General features: G+C 42.3%; 1 protein-coding gene across 5 annotated transcripts in view; it reads left to right on the top strand.

Annotated features, from left to right (window-relative positions):
* Positions 1-19973, top strand: part of RSG7 (Regulator of G-protein signaling 7) — a 143841-nt gene that overhangs the window by 56479 nt on the left and 67389 nt on the right. For all 5 annotated transcript variants that reach the window (XM_071668533.1, XM_071668532.1, XM_071668531.1 and 2 more), the window contains exons 3-5: positions 3019-3166; positions 8858-8964; positions 11644-11695. In XM_071668533.1, the coding sequence (XP_071524634.1) occupies positions 3019-3166; positions 8858-8964; positions 11644-11695 (307 nt within the window). The remainder of the gene's footprint in view (positions 1-3018; positions 3167-8857; positions 8965-11643; positions 11696-19973) is intronic.

The raw sequence follows: 19973 nt of genomic DNA, 5'->3' as shown, positions 1-19973 counted from the left end.
GGGACTGACTAGAAAATTAACCGCAGCCTCATAATTACGGGCTTTTTCAAAATTTACTTCGTTTATATATATATATATGTGTGTGTGTGTGTGTTTTGAAGGAATAGTGGTTCCAACAATGTTGTATGGTTGCGAGGCGTGGGCTATGGATAGAGTGGTGCGCAGGAGGATGGATGTGCTGGAAATGAGATGTTTGAGGACAATGTGTGGTGTGAGGTGGTTTGATCGAGTAAGTAACGTAAGGGTAAGAGAGATGTGTGGAAATAAAAAGAACGTGGTTGAGAGAGCAGAAGAGGGTGTTTTGAAATGGTTTGGGCACATGGAGAGAATGAGTGAGGAAAGATTGACCAAGAGGATATATGTGTCGGAGGTGGAGGGAACGAGGAGAAGAGGGAGACCAAATTGGAGGTGGAAAGATGGAGTGAAAAAGATTTTGTGTGATCGGGGCCTGAACATGCAGGAGGGTGAAAGGAGGGCAAGGAATAGAGTGAATTGGAGTGATGTGGTATACCGGGGTTGACGTGCTGTCAGTGGATTGAATCAGGGCATGTGAAGCGTCTGGGGTAAACCATGGAAAGCTGTGTAGGTATGTATATTTGCGTGTGTGGACGTATGTATATACATGTGTATGGGGGTGGGTTGGGCCATTTCTTTCGTCTGTTTCCTTGCGCTACCTCGCAGACGCGGGAGACAGCGAAAAAAAAGAAATATATATATATATATATATATATATATATATATATATATATATATATATATATATATATATATATATATATATTGTAATTTTTCATTAGCATTCTTATTGTTTTGATTTTCAAGGATAAAATAATTTTCTATTTGGGTTACTTAATTTTTTTTCTCTATATCTTTCTTATAATTTGAAAAAACAGAGAGTTGTTTCCAGTAATACTGATGCCATATTACTCGGTCGCAATTGCTGAAATGGACATTTTAATTAGAGAACGGAAACCATTGGAGAGATAACATGGCGGTAATTGTTACGAATAGACAAACATGGAAACTATAAATGAGCGTATTATATATCTTATATATCTGTAACTATATATTTATCTATCTATCTATCTATCTATCTATCTGTCTATCTATCTATCTATCTATCTATCTATCTATATATATATATATATATATATATATATATATATATATATATATATATATATATATATATAAATGTATATATGTGTGTGTGTGTGTGTATGTGTGTGTGTGTATGTGTGTGTGTGTGTGCGTGTGTTCGCGCGTGTGATATAGTGAGATGTTAGAGGCCATCAGTTTGTCCAAGGAGGACGGAAGAGTAAGAAATGACGCGATCAAAAACTTTTATTTTCGATGACGTCAACAGCGAACAATTCCTCGAAAGATGGAAAGATAGAGTAACCGTAGGCCACAGTATGAAATTAATGAAATAACTTGTAGAAATGATAAAGAGAAGTACTTTTACAGTATACAAGCAGGTCTTGGCCTTATTAGCCCTCATCAGCTCGTCACTGCAGAAGAATGGCGGAATGGCTTTGTCCGTTGGTATAATCACGCATTTGTCTTTTTTTTTTTTTTATCTTTATTACCTCCCCCCACATTGTCGGCAAAACCTTCCCGTTCAACAATTATACATTTTCCCGAAAATATATCACTCCAACAACCCACAGTTTCTATTCTATTAAGGAAATTTATAAGTTATTAGCACTAGAGTATGAAGTTGAGTCGTCACGAGTTTTCCAATTTCTTGATTTTTTGTAGCTTATTTTGTATATACTACAATACGGCATAATATCATGATTATATATATATCTTTTTAAAAACTTGTCACCCCCGGAGCCAGTGATTTTATTCTGCCAAAAAATATTGAATTTTTGGCATCTGTGAGTGGGGATTAGTCATCGTGAGTCTTACTTCCTCTGCGTATCCACAGACAGATAGGATCGTCTTTTGAGAGAGGAATAGTGGATGAATGGAATAGATTGATTGATGAAATTTAGGATACTGACAGCACATAGAGGTTTTTATAGTTGTATGATAATTTCAAATGATGGGGTCCCCATGAAAGTAGAACTTCCTCCTCGTACAGTACATATAGTAGACCGTAACAACACTGTAGCAAAAATGAGGTGTTTCTACTCGTTTAGCGGTCGTTCTGTAATGCTGAGGATGGGCCTCCCGAAACGTAAGCACTACAAAATGAGCCAATGTTTGGACCAACACTTTAGGCAAAAAATCGCAAAGAAAATTGTTCAAAATTTAGAGAATATATTTTTTTTTTTAAAAGAAAAATAAGTTCTTTAAAATTTGAGTGATAATAATCTTTTTACCTTATAATGAAAGATTGTGTGTGATGTTTTGGAGGGCTTTAATATCCTGTTGCTTTTTAAATACTCAACATTGTCTCAGGTTGACAGTAATGGAATAAATCGCCCTCGTATTTAGTATTATCATTGTTTAAAAATCTATAAAGACTATGCTTTGGTGCGGGCTCTTTAATAGGACGGCCCGCTCTGAGTGTGCCATTACTGCCTGGGGTCTGGTGTGTGTTCTCGGGGTGCCATTACTAAGTGTGATAATTGCGTGATCAAGGCTTCGGTCCATCGACTTTTTGTTTGTAAACAAGAACGAAAAAGATACTTTTCAATATGTGTCAGTAAGTGCACACAGTTGTTGTGTGATACCCTACTCTTATAATGTCACTGGGCTTCGTAAGAAAGTACAGTGTGTTGTTTGTTAAACATGTGAGTGAATTGCTAAGTCTCATGGAAGATGCGTGAATTTCATGCTCGATTCCAGTTTGCACAACTATTTATTACATGGCTATTGTCCTGATATATCCCTAGTGTTTACATGAACCCTCAGACTCCACATATCCCCAACTCCATAAATATCCTCAAACCTCGGCATGCTCCTCCAGCCCCAACACCGTTCCCGCAGGCCTCAAACCCACCTAACCCCCGACTCAACACCACACCACCGATCCTCAGCCCTATAGTTCACCTGTTCGTCTTGCAGATGGAGAAGATCGTGGATCAGATGCAGAACGAGGAGATGGGAGTGCCGGTGAGGACAGTGAAGAGCTTCATGACCAAGATCCCCTCCGTCTTCACCGGTGTCGACCTCATAACCTGGATGATGAAGAACTTGGACGTGGAGGACCAAAGTATGCTATGCTGAGCTTTCTCTTCTGTCGGCCACCTATAGGGCCACCGTGGTCCTCTCACTGCTTTACTAGTCTTTATTGATTCACTTCTTAGTCTTTATTGATTAAATTCTTTGTCAATGAATTTATTAGCTTCTTAGTCTTTATTGAGTAACTTCTTTGTCTTTATTAACTTCTTAGTCATTAATGATTGACTTCTTTGTCAATGAATTTATTAGCTTCTTTGTCTTTATTGAGTAACTTCTTTGTCTTTATTAACTTCTTAGTCTTTAATGATTAACTTCTTTGTCAATGAATTAATTAGCTTCTTAGTCTTTATTGAGTAACTTCTTTGTCTTTATCAACTTGTTAGTTTTTACTGATTAACATCTTAGCTTTTATTGATGAATTGCCACTGTTGTTCCCTTTGACCACCTGCTGGTTAGGTTAGCCTGGGCCAGAGGGTTGTCTTAATGTTGGTTGATGGCTCTAACGCCTTTAACGACGCTGTGTTGTGTGCCAGTCTTACGCTCAGCAACTGTGCCACTCTTCAGTTATGTTTTCACGTATACAAGGATTTTGTCCATAACCTCCAGCTGTTGATAGGCATTAAATACAGTATGTCTCTACAAAACTGAACCACAAAGCTTTACCAGTACATCACATTTCCGTTTTCTGCGTCGAAACCAACCTCCCTTTTCTTCATTCCCATCTTCCTTCTGGTATTTACTCCTGTGTAAACTTTCCATCTTGTTGTTCCTCATCATAATCTTTTCGAGTAAGTTTTTCCATTCTTCCTCCGTTGGGTTTGTAGCATTTGTTTGTCCTAATGCTTCAGAAAACGAGTCTTATCACGACATCCCCGAGATTCTTATATTTATATCGTCATTAACAAAGATATTGTAATGTGTCGTCTATAAAAGAACTATAAAATATAGTGCATCAATATTACACTATCATTACTCGAGAGAGAATGGTCCCTATTTTTCAGGTAATAACCGGGATAATATACAGTAGTAAACATAACGTGCACTTTTTACTGCTTCGCTAAAGACCTTCGATATACGTAAGAGTACGTTTTCTGTGCTGTGGGAGTGACCTTCCTGTTTCACTTATGGTTTAGTTGCATCACTTCCGTCAGTTAGGGCCTCGGTAGAAACTTGCCATAATTCCACTTGATTGCTTTAGAACGATTGGAATAGAAAGCCACGCAAGTCCATCATCAGTAAGGAGCGTAATTATGTAGTATACTAATATGTACTGGTGGAGGCTTCTGACAATGTTTGTGTTGATTAATAGACAATAATAAGGTAAAAAAAAAAATATGGTCAGTTTAGTTGTGGTAGGCTTGATGTAAGGATGTGAAAGTGAACCGCAAAAACAATTCAAAATAACTCAATTTTCACAATATTGTAAATAAGGAGAAAAAAAAAATAAAGCCACAAGAACCTTAGAAATATTAGATTCGGCTTCTAGCAACTACCGTCATATTGATAACACTACAAATTATAGTTATGGTACTTGAAAGTATTCATCAGCTAGATTTCAGAATTAGCTTTCATGAGAAGGAAATTCATTCTCTTTCCTAAACAGGGATGATTTCATTTAAACCTTGCTCTTTTCCTCCATTTTCCTGTAAAGAATGGCCGTAAACTGTATATATATATATATTTTCGACCGATTTTATAGCCTATTGACTAGGGCCGTGAATGACGTTGCTAACGCGTCGTCCTTATACACATTACTGGGGAGTGACAACACTGCTCTCGAGGTATGATGGGTTATTGGCCACTAAACTCTTGGTGGCAAGACGTCATCAGGTGCCTAGACCAGCCATAAAATAAGACATTTGTTAGCCATCTTCACACTACCGCGTCCTCCCTCTTGTATGACACTTACTTAATCTGATGTGCTCTCGCTTGCTTACTCGATTTCTAATGCTAGTCATTACTCTCTTTTTGTATATTGGTGTTATCTTTTGTGTGTTTGTCCTTATTTGTTTTGAATGATTAGTCCTTAAGCTTACGTTGTGTCACTCCCTGCTTTTGTGTGTGTGTGTGTGTGTGTTCCTTTTAACACTCTCGTACTGTCCTTGTTTTATGTCTTCATATCTTACCCTGACGTTAACTTTAACACCTACCTGTGTGTGGGATGGACGGGCTGTTGTTGGTTCTATCTGCGTGTTTTTCTGTGGCAGCCGTAATCCAAAGGTCACTTAACACGATACTCTCCGCTGCCGGCGGTACACAGATTCTTGTCGGTGTTGCCCCACATCAGGGTGTGGTGTGGCAAGAGCGCGATATCCATGTCTCAGCCGCAGGGTCAGTTTACACTTTGCCCAGCCCATCCTTCCTTCAGTTAAAAAGAGAAAAAAATGAACATTAGCATTAACCAGTCTAGAGGTGAGATACCAACTGTTTAAACAGGTAAAAAGAACGTTATCGGCACAGAGGCTAGACACCAAGTTTGGCGTGGGTGAACATCTCTACCAAGTGAACTCATATTTTCGTGTGTTTTATACTTACCATAATATTACCTTTACTCCTGTCCTATGCTGGTTTCTCTCTATGTCGAAAGTCTTGTGACGAAAGTAGCGATAATATTTTGATTTTCCTCTTTAAGTTTACGATATATTAAATGATTGTCCTTATTGATAATAACGGCAACCTGCAAAACGAAAGAGCGATATTGATATTTTAGATAGGCCTTGGCCCCAGCCACAGGTCGACCCTTGCTGTGACACACACACACACTCCTCTCCTTGACACAGATTAGATTTTATATACCTGTTTATAAGCCTGTGAAGAGGACTTGATGAGACTTTTAAGGCTAGTCGCTTCACCACCACAACCACCTCAGTCTATCACCTCGCCTACCCAACATTGTTCCCTCCTCCCTCCCTCACTCCTCCACATCACCCTGGCACGGCTGCAGAACTCCACTCTTCTCGAGCCTCTACGTCACTTCCTTTTGTATTATTAACTCTTGACATTTTCTAACTTTTGCTGTTTTTTTTTTTTTTCCTTCCTTGCTAAGTACACTGCCATTGTTGAGACATCTACTTTCATTATTTCATTATTCATTTTTTCATTTTCACAGATGTTTGATTTGCACTGGATTTTCTCTGCTTCAGTTTTCATCCCGAGTCTTTGTATTACTACACAGGCGTTATTTTTCCCGTTATTTTTTTCCTCACCTAATTTTCATACTGAGGGAGGTAAATGAGTTCAAATTGTGACCCTTAAACACCCCCTAGTGACTTAATATATCCTTTTACCAAGCGAGGAGATGAACCATGTGTCTGCTTGTTGTACTGTGACCACTCCATATGCCACACGTGGGGGAGGATGGGTTTGTAATGTGTGTGTGTGTGTGTGTGTGTGTGTGTGTGTGTGTGTGTGTGTGTGTGTGTGTGTGTGTGTGTGTTCTGAGTAAAGAGATGATGTGAGGTCATCGGTGTGAGGCTGTGTGGTTACATCAAGGGTTCTAGTGACGGGAGACCTTGACAAGGGTTCGTAACCGGAGGTGTAGTGTGTGATGGTGGTGCGTGTGTGTGTGTGTGTGTGTGTGTGTGTGTGTGTGTGTGTGTGTGTGTGCGGTGCTGTGGGGGACAGACAACCATGGACACCTTAGCCCTTGACTCTACGACCGCCTTGGGGTAAGGAAGATAAGGTATTCCCGGCGGAATAATTGGTAACTTGTGATGCTTGAAATAGGGACCTTAATTGTTGCCATGACCCTTAGGGAGGAAGAGGAGGAGGAGGGTTGGGGCGCCGTGTCTTCAGTGTTCAGGGTCTCCAGCACGGGGCCCTGACTGATGGTTACGTGCAGGATTGGTCGTGGAAGCTGAGGGTAGGCAGAAATTTAAAGAGAGAAAGAGAGAGACGGAGGGAGGGAGATGCAGTTAAAGACAGATATATCCACAGAAGAGTGAGGGGCAAATAGACACAGACAGACAGACATTATCCAGTATGACCTCTTCCTTACTCCTGATGCCATGACCTGTGACCTGACCTCCCTTAGGAGGCTTCAGCTTTCGTGGCCGTTGCCAGTGACCTAGTTTGGACATACTGGCCAGCGTGGACCTCCCCCCCTACCCCCCTCCCTCGGGTTTTTCGACCTGTCTTGACCTGGGCTTCAATCTTGGATGAGGCCTGGGTCGCGGACGGTGGCGGCCATGACTTATATAACCTAGCTTGACCTTATACCCGGAGGGAAATGGTGAGAGGGGAGTGGGGGGGGGGGGTTCGAAGGTTACAGGACCACTAGCTTCGATCTCTGGACATATAACTTGAGGGGATTTTGGTTGCCGTCTAAGGATAGTGTTAGAGTGAAGTCGCGATTCGCCCTCACACCCTGCGGAAACCAAACACATACATAAGATCGACCAAATGCATCACATTTCATTATGATTTAGGATTATTACATACATCAAACATCCGAACACACACACACACACACACACACCCGTTCATACACATTACGACGCCTCTGGCAGAACAGGTTCCACATATTCGTATGTTTCGTGTTGATAGACACCACGTCCCCCTCAGTAGGACTGAAAATAATCGTACGTGCTTTTTATTTTTCACGAGGAATAAGACGTAAAGTCAGGTCGAGGGAGGGAGACGATGTGTAGATTTATTGTCTATGCGGAGGAAGTTGACTCTGGCGGCTCCCAACACTTCCGCCTTGATGCAATGGTAAGGCTTTTGCCGCTCCCAGCCCACCTGACCCCCCCAACCTCACCTCGCTTTCCCTCCCAGACTCTGACCCCTTGCACGCAACACTACGACTTTTCATGACGACGGTACGACCTCTTTTTGAACATTACGACCCTTGAGCACGACCCTGCGACCCTTAAATACGACGGTACGACCTAAGAAGTACTGCGCGTCGGTGCGACCCTTGAGCACGATGGGGCGATCCTTGAGCACGTCGGTACGACCCTGGAGCACGACGGGGCGATCTTTGAGCACGTCGGTACGACCCTGGAGCACGACGGGGCGATCCTTGAGCACGTCGGTACGACCCTGGAGCACGACGGGGCGATCCTTGAGCACGTCGATACGACCATGGAGCACGACGGTACGATCCTTCGAGGGTCAGGTTAAAAAAGCTACGCTATCATACCTAAGGGGAACGATGTTTCTCAAGGGGTTAAGTTGTCTACAGAACTCCAGTGCTTCTTGCCCTTCAGTCTCAGAACATCCACTTGATCCGAACCTGCAGCGTTGGAACTCTAGAACATCTTAGTTTACGTAGACCAGCCACACCTGAGGGGGATGAGCGATCTGTTCTGTTTTACGTGTAATGTTAGATGAAGACAAGACTGTGGATCAGGTGCAGGGATTTTAAGGTGGCGTAACTCTCCTTAGAGGGGGCCTCTAGAGTGTAATAACTTTACCTAGGTGTAAACACATGACTTAAAAGAGTGCTTGGGAACGTCGTAACTTTACTTAAAGTAGTCTTGTGTGGTGTATCTTTACTGGTCTTGTTTGGTAAATCTTTACTAAAAGCAGAGTGCTCTTAAGTGACATATCTTTACTTACAATGCTCTTACAGTGCTCTAAAAGTAACACATGTTTATAGAGCTCTCTGAGTTAACACACCATTACTTACTGTGCTCTAAAGTCACATATCTCTATACTAACAGTAGCGTAGAGTTATGACCTATCATGACCTAACGTTGACCTCTGACCCCCCCTACAGCGGAGGCGCTACACCTGGCGCACCTGGTGGCGGCGCACGGCTATTTCTTCCCGATCGACGACCACGTCCTCACCGTCAAGAACGACTCCACCTTCTACAGATTTCAGGTGAGACGACCAGGTGAGGCGGGAGGGAGTGAGTGACAGAGAGAGAGAGAGAGAGAGAGAGAGAGAGAGAGAGAGAGAGAGAGAGAGAGAGAGAGAGAGAGGATGCATGTGAGAGGCGAAGGTGGGGGAGGGGGGACGGTAGTGTGTGTGTGTGTTTGTTTGTGTGTGTGCCTGTGTGTGTGTGTGTGTGTGTGTGTGTGTGTGTGTGTGTGTGTGTAATGGGGAAGTAATATTGGGGAGGTACTACGCCTATTATGAAGCCAATTATGTATAGGAGGAAGAACCGCTGCCAGTTATATAACTAAGAATGTAGACGTTATCGTGTTTGAATGTATTAATTGCTTTTATGAATTATCATATAATGTGGAAGTACTCACAATTACATAATTGGAAAGTACAACAGCCAGATCTATGATGGGGAAAGTACCTCAGTCAATTACATAATGAAAACCTCCATATTTAATGGGAACATAACAGACCTATTTATCTCTTGAAAAAAGTCTCATATTGGGGTGCCACTAGCGTCTTTGGTATGACTCTCACACCAGGGTAATACCTGTGTCTTCATTTAAGGGTCGTCTCGTTTGAGTGTACGACGTATACATTCTCGATGTATAGGTGCCACATAAAGGTTTACCCTCTATCTCTTGATGTAAAAACAGACTGATAGAGATAATACAGTTTGGTGTTCTACAAAACAGACTGATAGAGATAATACAGTTTGGTGTTCTACATAAAACTGATGACAAAAGTCTTATTTCTTCAGTGCGCGTCTCCCACCATTCGTTTGGTGACGACCTGGATTTAAAGGGACACGACGGTACGACCTTTGAGTATATGACAGTACGACCTTTAAGCACGACTGTACGACCCCTAGGGTATGACTGCCTACAAACACCAGTCTATCATACCCATGGGTCGTGCTCAAGGATGGAGCCCTCGCTTGTGGGGTAACAGTACAAGTTACCATCACATTGCTGGCGTTAGGTTAGGTTAAACCTCATATTCTGTTGCCCACCACAACCCCACGCGTGTTCGAAAGGAGGCCCCGCTTGTATAATTAACATCCTGTCTTAACCACTAAGGTCACGTGAAGTCTGAAATGCGTTTTCTATTAACCGAGGAGGAACGAGGAAGGATTCTCGTCAACATTTTCTGCTTGTGTTTGATATTTACAAGAAACTGTCGACGGCATGTTAATTGGCTCGAAAGCAGCGCCATATATGTCAAACACACTCTACGAAAATCAGATTATGGTATATAACGAACTGGGAGCGTGTGCACTTGCGCCAGCACACTAGGTTGGGTATGACCAATATTTTCTGTAAAATTGACTTGGTGTGTTTGTGCGTTGCGGAGAGAGTGATGTACATGTGTTGCCCAGTCTCAACCTAGTTATATATATATATATATATATATATATATATATATATATATATATATATATATATATATATATATACATATGTGTGTGTGTGTGTGTGTGTGTGTGTCAGTGTGTATACTGTCCCTCCCTCCCCAGCTTATAAGCCAGGCTTCCAATACCAATCCCGAGGGAAAGATGAACAGCTGGGTTGGCTGTGGGCCGATTGCCCCGCCGAGGACACGAACCCGAGCGCACACGTGCGCGATTCATGATCAATAACGCTCACCATGGAAGTCCAGTGTGTGTGTGTGTGTGTGTGTGTGTGTGTATTTCCCATAAGGTCCAGAATTACACTTGATATACAACAAATTATAATGCTCATAAAAAAAATGTTCGTGTGGATGTGTGCGTGTCGCTGCTAGACGTTGGCTGCGCTGCCAAAAGTAGTGACTGAAATGTTAAGAAACAAATCACTGACCTTAAAACATTTCCTTTTTTTTTCTGGATTCCTTTACGGAACTTTGAATTTTAGAAAGCAATTTCTCGACGATCGTTGGCGAGCTCCCGCGTGTCACCAGATGGCAAACATTTCCGGGAAACCTGAATATTTGAAGAATTTTCATGAAAAGCTTTTGAGTTCGCCTCCTGGTCCTGTGTTTACCGCTAACCTTGCACGTGTCATGATAGATTTACAAACCTGATTGTACGATATATGGGCAAAATGTTTATATCTATAAGATCTCGATAAAAATTAGCTTTCGTATAACAATAAGGCGCACTCAATCCCCCTCCTGAAATGTAGGCTCCTATCTTTTCGTATTATCCACTTGATTTGTAACATTTAATGTGAAGCATCTTATTGTTTAAACCTTTCCACCAAATGTTTTTACGTTTAGATTTATTGCTTGATTTAATATATATATATATATATATATATATATATATATATATATATATATATATATATATATATATGCAGGAGGGTGAAAGGAGGGCAAGGAATAGAGTGAATTGGAGCGATGTGGTATACCGGGGTTGACGTGCTGTCAGTGGATTGAATCAAGGCATGTGAAGCGTCTGGGGTAAACCATGGAAAGCTGTGTAGGTATGTATATTTGCGTGTGTGGACGTATGTATATACATGTGTATGGGGGGGGGGGGGGGGTTGGGCCATTTCTTTCGTCTGTTTCCTTGCGCTACCTCGCAAACGCGGGAGACAGCGACAAAGTATAAAAAAAAAAAAAATATATATATATATATATATAATGTGTGTGTGAGAACCATTGTTAGCTAATTACTTTTCCCTCCCTCAGACGCCTTACTTCTGGCCCTCCAACTGCTGGGAACCGGAGAACACGGACTATGGTAAGTGTTGGAGAACTTTAGTTATGCCGTGAACGGCCGTGCAGTTGCTCCTGTACCTCCCCTGCCCACTACCACTAGTGTCAGGAGGTTCTGTACCTGCTTTAGTCCTCTCCCTCTAATTGAACTGCCTCTAGAACATATGGAGCCAACCTTATTTGTTCTTAATGAACTCACCTTCTCTCTGATTAAATGCCTGGCCCCTTGGTTAGAGTGCAAGTTGTGTTGTATATATATCTTTTTAAGCTTGAAATTAGAGAACCCTTTTGAATACGACCCTAGAGCGCGAAGATAACAGCCTATAGGCACGAGACGGCCTTTGGGTATGATGGCGGGGTTTCTTGATCTATCCCTGTCGGGTCATGTCAGAGGTCACGCCATCATACCGTGGTCGTCCTGTCGTGTTTGAAATGCGTATCGAGAGGAAGAGAGTTTTATCATGGTATGATTTGTAGGAAAGAGTATTTTAAACGATACATTTAGTGTGCAATGTATGCGAACTTGTTATCGTAAACAAATAAATAGTTAGCGAAACCGTTGGTAATTGTTTTAAATTGTTTGTATTTTCTATAGATTTCATATACATCCAATTTTGTGTTAGTGTGTATGCATTGCATACGTGGACAGTGCTAACACATGCAAACACACTTTGACAAGATGGTGTAAGTTAAAGTTAGGCTAAGTTAGATCACTAGAGATGGAAATGTTGAATTAGCCAACTTGATTATAAAACTTATCTCTCTACTTCTTTAGCTAACTTGATGAACTGTCAGTGTTGTAAACTTACTCTTGCGTGAGGCGGGAAATGCTAAGTGATATAAACTTTTCATTTGATAAGTTGGATCCGCAGCAAGGTTGGTTTTTATTAAACTAGTTTATCGTGTAATTTAGGATGTCTTATGGATTATATATTCGTTTTGCCACTTGTATACTGAGTGATTATTTAGTTATTCTTTAGGACTTATATAAAGCCATGAAACTGGGCCTCCTTTTGTACAACCAGACCCCATAGACCTTTTCGTGGTTTCTTCTGACTGCATCGTGGGCCCTAGTTCTGTCCATTCACGGCACGTCGCCCCCCACGTATACCCGACTCTCTACGCACGCCACACACCCTTCTGCTCGTTCTCAAACCGTCTTTAACTCCATCCTTGCTCTTCTTTTTTTGGTTTCCATCCTTTCATTGTTTCCTCTGATTCTAACATGTAAACCCTCTTGGGCATCCTCTCTGTTTGTCTAAACCGTTTCTACATACCCACTTCAACTCTCATACGTACTCCTCTTGCTACTACACCTCTCTCTTTCACTCTATCATTCATTATTCAGTCAATCTTCCTCACACTGCATACTGTCCTAACAATATATAGATAGTGAATGAACTTTACATCTACAGGTTTTTCTTTAAAACATTATAAACTTGCCGAAAGAATTTAGGTTATCTAAGCTAGTGTGATTTTTTTTTTCGCATCACATTTCTTGGAAATACAAGCGATTCAATTGTTTTGTCATTTCCCAAACCACGAGAATAACTGCTTCATGGAAACGAGTCAGCCAAGGACAGCAACACACGGCTTTGCCTGTGTTCAGAGTACACAGGGTAGAGGGGTGTAGCCGGGGAACGCACGGGGTGTAGAGGTGTGGCCGTGGAACACACGGGTGTAGAGGTGTGGCCTAGGAACACACAAGGTAGAGGGTTGTTGCTTGGCAGAATGGTTAGCTGCTTTATGTAGATGTATTAACTTAGGCACGATCCCCCGAGTACTACAGTACGACCATTGAGTACAACAGTACGACCCTTGGGCATGATGGCCTGACCTTTGACCTGACCCTTACGAGTGGTCGTACCTAAGATTAATATCGTTTTATCCGAGGAATTGATCATGGTGGCACCAGCCAACTATGGTCATTACACTGGAGTCGCATGTCGACATGTAAAATTACGCAAAATAAAACTTCAACACCTTCGCAAACAACTCTTTAGCAGTTAGATCGTTGAGCCCGCGAGATGACGGGCGTGACAGAGGCGCGGCGATACTGTCACACATGCTGTCATAACTGTGACAGTAACGTGATACTTGAGGAATAAGCACCTCAGGTCTTGTTGCCATCATGTGCTTCCTTGAGTCGCTCACCTCGACGCACCCATGACCATAAACACGTTAGGGTTTTTTTTGGGATGATTTACGTCGATATTGTAATATATTAACAACGATAATATAAGTAAGAATTATTATTATTATTGTTATTATTATTATTATTATTATTATTATTATTATTATTATCATTATGTTATCATTATTATTATTATTATTATTATTATTATTATTATTAGTATTATCATTATTATTATTATTATTATTACTATTATTATTACTATTAATATTATTATTATTATTATTATTATTATTATTATTATTATTATTATTATTATACACTACATGACGAGTGCACATGAAGTCATTGTTTGTTGATTGCTAAGCTGACAGGGTCCATACAGCGGGAGCGACTGGTATGAAAATTGGAATCATCAGCATAAGATTGATGAGACAGATAGATAGATAAGTAGATAGATAGACAGATAGATAGATAGATAGATAGATAGATAGAGAGAGAGAGAGAGAGAGAGAGAGAGAGAGAGAGAGAGAGAGAGTAGGTGATAGGAGAGAACCCTGAGGAACACCACAATTGATAGGATTATAAGAGGGGGAAACCGCTTAAGAGGAAGCTTTGAAATGAGGAACAGAGACAAGCAGAAAAAACTTTAAAAAGTAGTTTATAAAGTCAAGAAATATACCAAAATCCTTTCAAATGAATGGCTACGACAAAATCCATGAGGGAGGAGATCAAGAGGAGGTGAGTCATATATGAGAGATCAACAAAGCTCTCTTCTTTCTTCCTTCTCTCGCAAAAACCAATGTGTGTGTGTGTGTGTGTGTGTGTGTGTGTGTGTGTGTGTGTGTGTGTGTGTGTGTGTGTGCTACACACTAGCCTTTGTCACTGCAAAATCACATTGTATTTACTAGTGGATAGGTAAGTAAGTGCTACCCATATCCCACCCTACCCACCTTCCTTCTCTCCTCCATCTGTCCTACCTCTCTCCATCTGTATATCCATCATCTTTCCCTTCCTCCTCCCCCCTCCATCTATGTACCGTCCGGCCCTCACGTCTGGCCTGGCTTCTGGGTTTGTTTACATCGGCGGTAGCCTTGGGCAATCCCTGTTTTCTGTTCTTGGAGAGAGAGAGAGAGAGAGAGAGAGAGAGAGAGAGAGAGAGAGAGAGAGAGAGAGAGAGAGAGAGAGAGAGAGAATAGAGGGTAAGGGGAAAGAAGTTTGAGTTAAAAAAGGTGTATATATATATATATATATATATATATATATATATATATATATATATATATTATCCCTAGGGATAGGGGAGAAAGAATACTTCCCACGTATTCCCTGCGTGTCGTAGAAGGCGACTAAAAGGGAAGGGAGCGGGGGGCTGGAAATCCTCCCCTCTCGTTTTTTTTTTTTTTTTTTTTTTCCAAAAGAAGGAACAGAGAAGGGGGCCAGGTGAGGATATTCCCTCAAAGGCCCAGTCCTCTGTTCTTAGCGCTACCTCGCTAATGCGGGAAATGGCGAATAGTATGAAAAAAAAAAATATATATATATATATATAAATCAGTTGTGAAACACAAAAAGTTGTTTATAGAGGCATCGAAACCTAGAAATGTTTAACATTAAGAAATATATAATCAGACACTATTCACGTAACACTTGTGTTTCTTTCTAGCTTTTGTGACCCCTTGTGAGCATCGGTTTTGTCAGTTTTGTGAGCCCTCTATAAAAAAATGATTGGTTTTGTTCGGTGATGAGCATCAATACTGCAAATGTTCTAAAGTTTTTATTTTTTTATTTTTCAATTGTAAGCTCTTGTGCGCATTATCCCTGCAGGTTGCCTTAGCTTGAGCATTGGTTTTGTGAGTTTTGTGAGCCTCTAGTCCAGTACGTTTTGTTATCCTCCATCGACAATGGTTCTGCGGTTTCTGAGAGCCCTTGTGAGCTTTAGGTCTGCAGGTTTCGTGAGCTCTTGTGAACACTGGTTCAACATTTTTGTGAGCCATTATGAGCATTTGTTCTACTGGTTATGTGAGGTCTTGTGAGCATTTCTTGTGCAGCGTTTGAGCCCCTGTGAACAGTGGTTCTGTGAGCCCATGTGAGGAGTGTTTCCGTGGGTTCTGCCAGCCCTTTAATAGCACTGGCTCTAGTAGTCCTGTGAGCACTTACGAACGGTAGTTCTGGTGGTCACGTGGTTCTGGGAGAGTGTGGTGAGGACCAAGTCATGAAAGGTTCGCTTGGTCGCCAGCTGTGCCATCTCTTGATTCATCCTATCTCTTTCTCTCTCCTCGACCTTCGCCATTCCTCAACAATCTATGCTTTGCAGTCTTTTTTTTTCTTTTTTTTTTTTTGATTTTCTTGTTCTCTGCTGACCAATTTATCTTTCGTCTTCGTCAGCTGAAGACTTCTCTATTACTGAATTTGTCATCCGTGTTAGGATTCTTCTATGAGTCTTCATCTCCATCAGTGTCCCTGGTCTTAGTGTAAGCACTTATTACATTGCAAAGCAAAATAGTTCTGTTCTTATATATATATATATATATATATATATATATATATATATATATATATATATATATATATATATATATATATATATATATATATATATATATATATATATATATATATATATATATATATATATATATATATAAACCTACAGGAAACAGAAGACTGAGACTCCAAGCTTTCGTCTCTTTCTCAAGACATCTTCAGGTCATCTTCAGTTGCCCTGAAGATGTCTTGAGATATAGACATATAGACAAAAGCTTGGCGTCTCTGTCCTTCTGTTTCTTGTGGGTGTATTTGGATTTAATCTCCAAGGTACCATTGAGGTGACTGTAATATATATATATATATATATATATATATATATATATATATATATATATATATAGATAGATAGATAGATATGTGTGTGTGTGTGTGTGTGTGTGTGTGTGTCCATATACTTCCGCGTTGTACAGTTAGGTTCGGTAAAATGCTATCTGCTGGGTGTGTGAGCCTAATGGGAAATGACATGTGTAGACCCCGTTGCTCACCAACGTGAGACGAAAGGTATTCGAGTACATAGTATTCGAATAGTTATTTCCCTATTAATGGCGATCATAGCCTAGCGGTAGCGCTCCCGCCTGTTGCACAGGGGTCCCGGGTTCGATCCTGGCTGTTGAAGGTTTGTATGTTCTATGAAGGTGCGCGTTCATATGCAGTTTGTTCGTATATATATGTGCATATATATATATATATATATATATATATATATATATATATATATATATATATATATTTTTTTTTTTTTTTTTTTTTTTTTCAAACTATTCGCCATTTCCCGTGTTAGCGAGGTAGCGTTAAGAACAGAGGACTGGGCCTTTGAGGGAACATCCTAACCTGGCCCCCTTCTCTGTTACTTCTTTTTGAAAAAAAAAAAAAAAAAAAAAAAAAAGAGAGGGGAGGATTTCCAGCCACCCGCTCCCTCCCCTTTTAGTCGCCTTCTACGACACGCAGGGAATACGTGGGAAGTATTCTTTCTCCCCTAACCCCAGGGATAATATATGATAATATATATATATATATATATATATATATATATATATATATATATATATATATATCACCTGGAACATCGAGGATCTGTAGAACATGTTTTGCCTCTTATTCCTGCGAGAGTTATTTTTTACAAGTGATTCTTAGGGAGAATTTTGGTGTGGTAGGCGAGAGCCATCCGCTCGCTCTCTGGGGCACGTAGCCTCTCTCCCTCCCTTCCTCCATCCCTCACTGAGTACGACGACCTAAACCCCTGAGTACGACGACCATTCCCTTGAGTACGACGACCCATCATCCCCTTGAGTACGACGACCCATTCCTTGAGTACGACGACCCAATTTCTTGAGAACGTCTACCCAACCCCCTCAGTACGACGACCCATTCCTTGAGTACGACGACCATTCCCTTGAGTACGACGACCCATTCCTTGAGTACGACGACCCATTCCCTTGAGTACGACGACCCATTCCTTGAGTACGACGACCTAAACCCCTGAGTACGACGACCATTCCCTTGAGTACGACGACCCAATTTCTTGAGAACGTCTACCCAACCCCCTCAGTACGACGACCCATTCCTTGAGTACGACGAACCCATTCCCTTGAGTACGACGACCCATCATCCCCTTGAGTACGACGACCCATTCCTTGAGTACGACGACCTAAACCCCTGAGTACGACGACCCATCATCCCCTTGAGTACGACGACCATTCCCTTGAGTACGACGACCCATCATCCCCTTGAGTACGACGACCCATTCCTTGAGTACGACGACCCATTCCTTGAGTACGACGACCCATTCCTTGAGTACGACGACCCATTCCTTGAGTACGACGACCCATCATCCCCTTGAGTACGACGAACCCATTCCCTTGAGTACGACGACCCATTCCTTGAGTACGACGACCCATCATCCCCTTGAGTACGACGAACCCATTCCCTTGAGTACGACGACCATTCCCTTGAGTACGACGACCATTCCCTTGAGTACGACGACCCATCATCCCCTTGAGTACGACGACCATTCCCTTGAGTACGACGACCATTCCTTGAGTACGACGACCCATTCCTTGAGTACGACGACCCATTCCTTGAGTACGACGACCATTCCCTTGAGTACGACGACCATTCCCTTGAGTACGACGACCATTCCCTTGAGTACGACGACCATTCCCTTGAGTACGACGACCCATTCCTTGAGTACGACGACCCATCCTCTTGAGTACGACGACCTAAACCCCTGAGTACGACGACCCATTCCTTGAGTACGACGACCCATTCCTTGAGTACGACGACCATTCCCTTGAGTACGACGACCCATTCCTTGAGTACGACGACCCATTCCTTGAGTACGACGACCCATCCCCTTGAGTACGACGACCATTCCCTTGAGTACGACGACCATTCCCTTGAGTACGACGACCCATTCCTTGAGTACGACGACCATTCCCTTGAGTACGACGACCATTCCCTTGAGTACGACGACCATTCCTTGAGTACGACGAACCCATTCCCTTGAGTACGACGACCATTCCCTTGAGTACGACGACCATTCCCTTGAGTACGACGACCATTCCCTTGAGTACGACGAACCCATTCCCTTGAGTACGACGACCATTCCTTGAGTACGACGACCCATCCTCTTGAGTACGACGACCCATCATCCCCTTGAGTACGACGACCATTCCCTTGAGTACGACGACCCATTCCTTGAGTACGACGACCCATTCCTTGAGTACGACGACCCATTCCTTGAGTACGACGACCCATTCCTTGAGTACGACGACCATTCCCTTGAGTACGACGACCCATTCCTTGAGTACGACGACCATTCCCTTGAGTACGACGACCATTCCCTTGAGTACGACGACCCAATTTCTTGAGAACGTCTACCCAACCCCCTCAGTACGACGACCCATTCCCTTGAGTACGACGACCCATCATCCCCTTGAGTACGACGACCCATTCCTTGAGTACGACGACCCATCATCCCCTTGAGTACGACGACCCATCATCCCCTTGAGTACGACGACCTAAACCCCTGAGTACGACGACCCATTCCTTGAGTACGACGACCTAAACCCCTGAGTACGACGACCCATTCCTTGAGTACGACGACCTAAACCCCTGAGTACGACGACCCATCATCCCCTTGAGTACGACGACCTAAACCCCTGAGTACGACGACCCATCATCCCCTTGAGTACGACGACCCAATTTCTTGAGAACGTCTACCCAACCCCCTCAGTACGACGACCCATCATCCCCTTGAGTACGACGACCATTCCCTTGAGTACGACGACCCATCCTCTTGAGTACGACGACCCATCATCCCCTTGAGTACGACGACCATTCCCTTGAGTACGACGACCCATCATCCCCTTGAGTACGACGACCCATCATCCCCTTGAGTACGACGACCCATCCTCTTGAGTACGACGACCCATTCCTTGAGTACGACGACCCATTCCCTTGAGTACGACGACCCAATTTCTTGAGAACGTCTACCCAACCCCCTCAGTACGACGACCCATCATCCCCTTGAGTACGACGACCCATCCTCTTGAGTACGACGACCCATCCTCTTGAGTACGACGACCCATCCCCTTGAGTACGACGACCCATCCTCTTGAGT

This window comes from Panulirus ornatus, chromosome 13 (assembly GCF_036320965.1).
Source record: "Panulirus ornatus isolate Po-2019 chromosome 13, ASM3632096v1, whole genome shotgun sequence".
NCBI lineage: Eukaryota > Metazoa > Arthropoda > Malacostraca > Decapoda > Palinuridae > Panulirus > Panulirus ornatus.
This window is presented reverse-complemented; position numbering and strand designations above follow the sequence as displayed.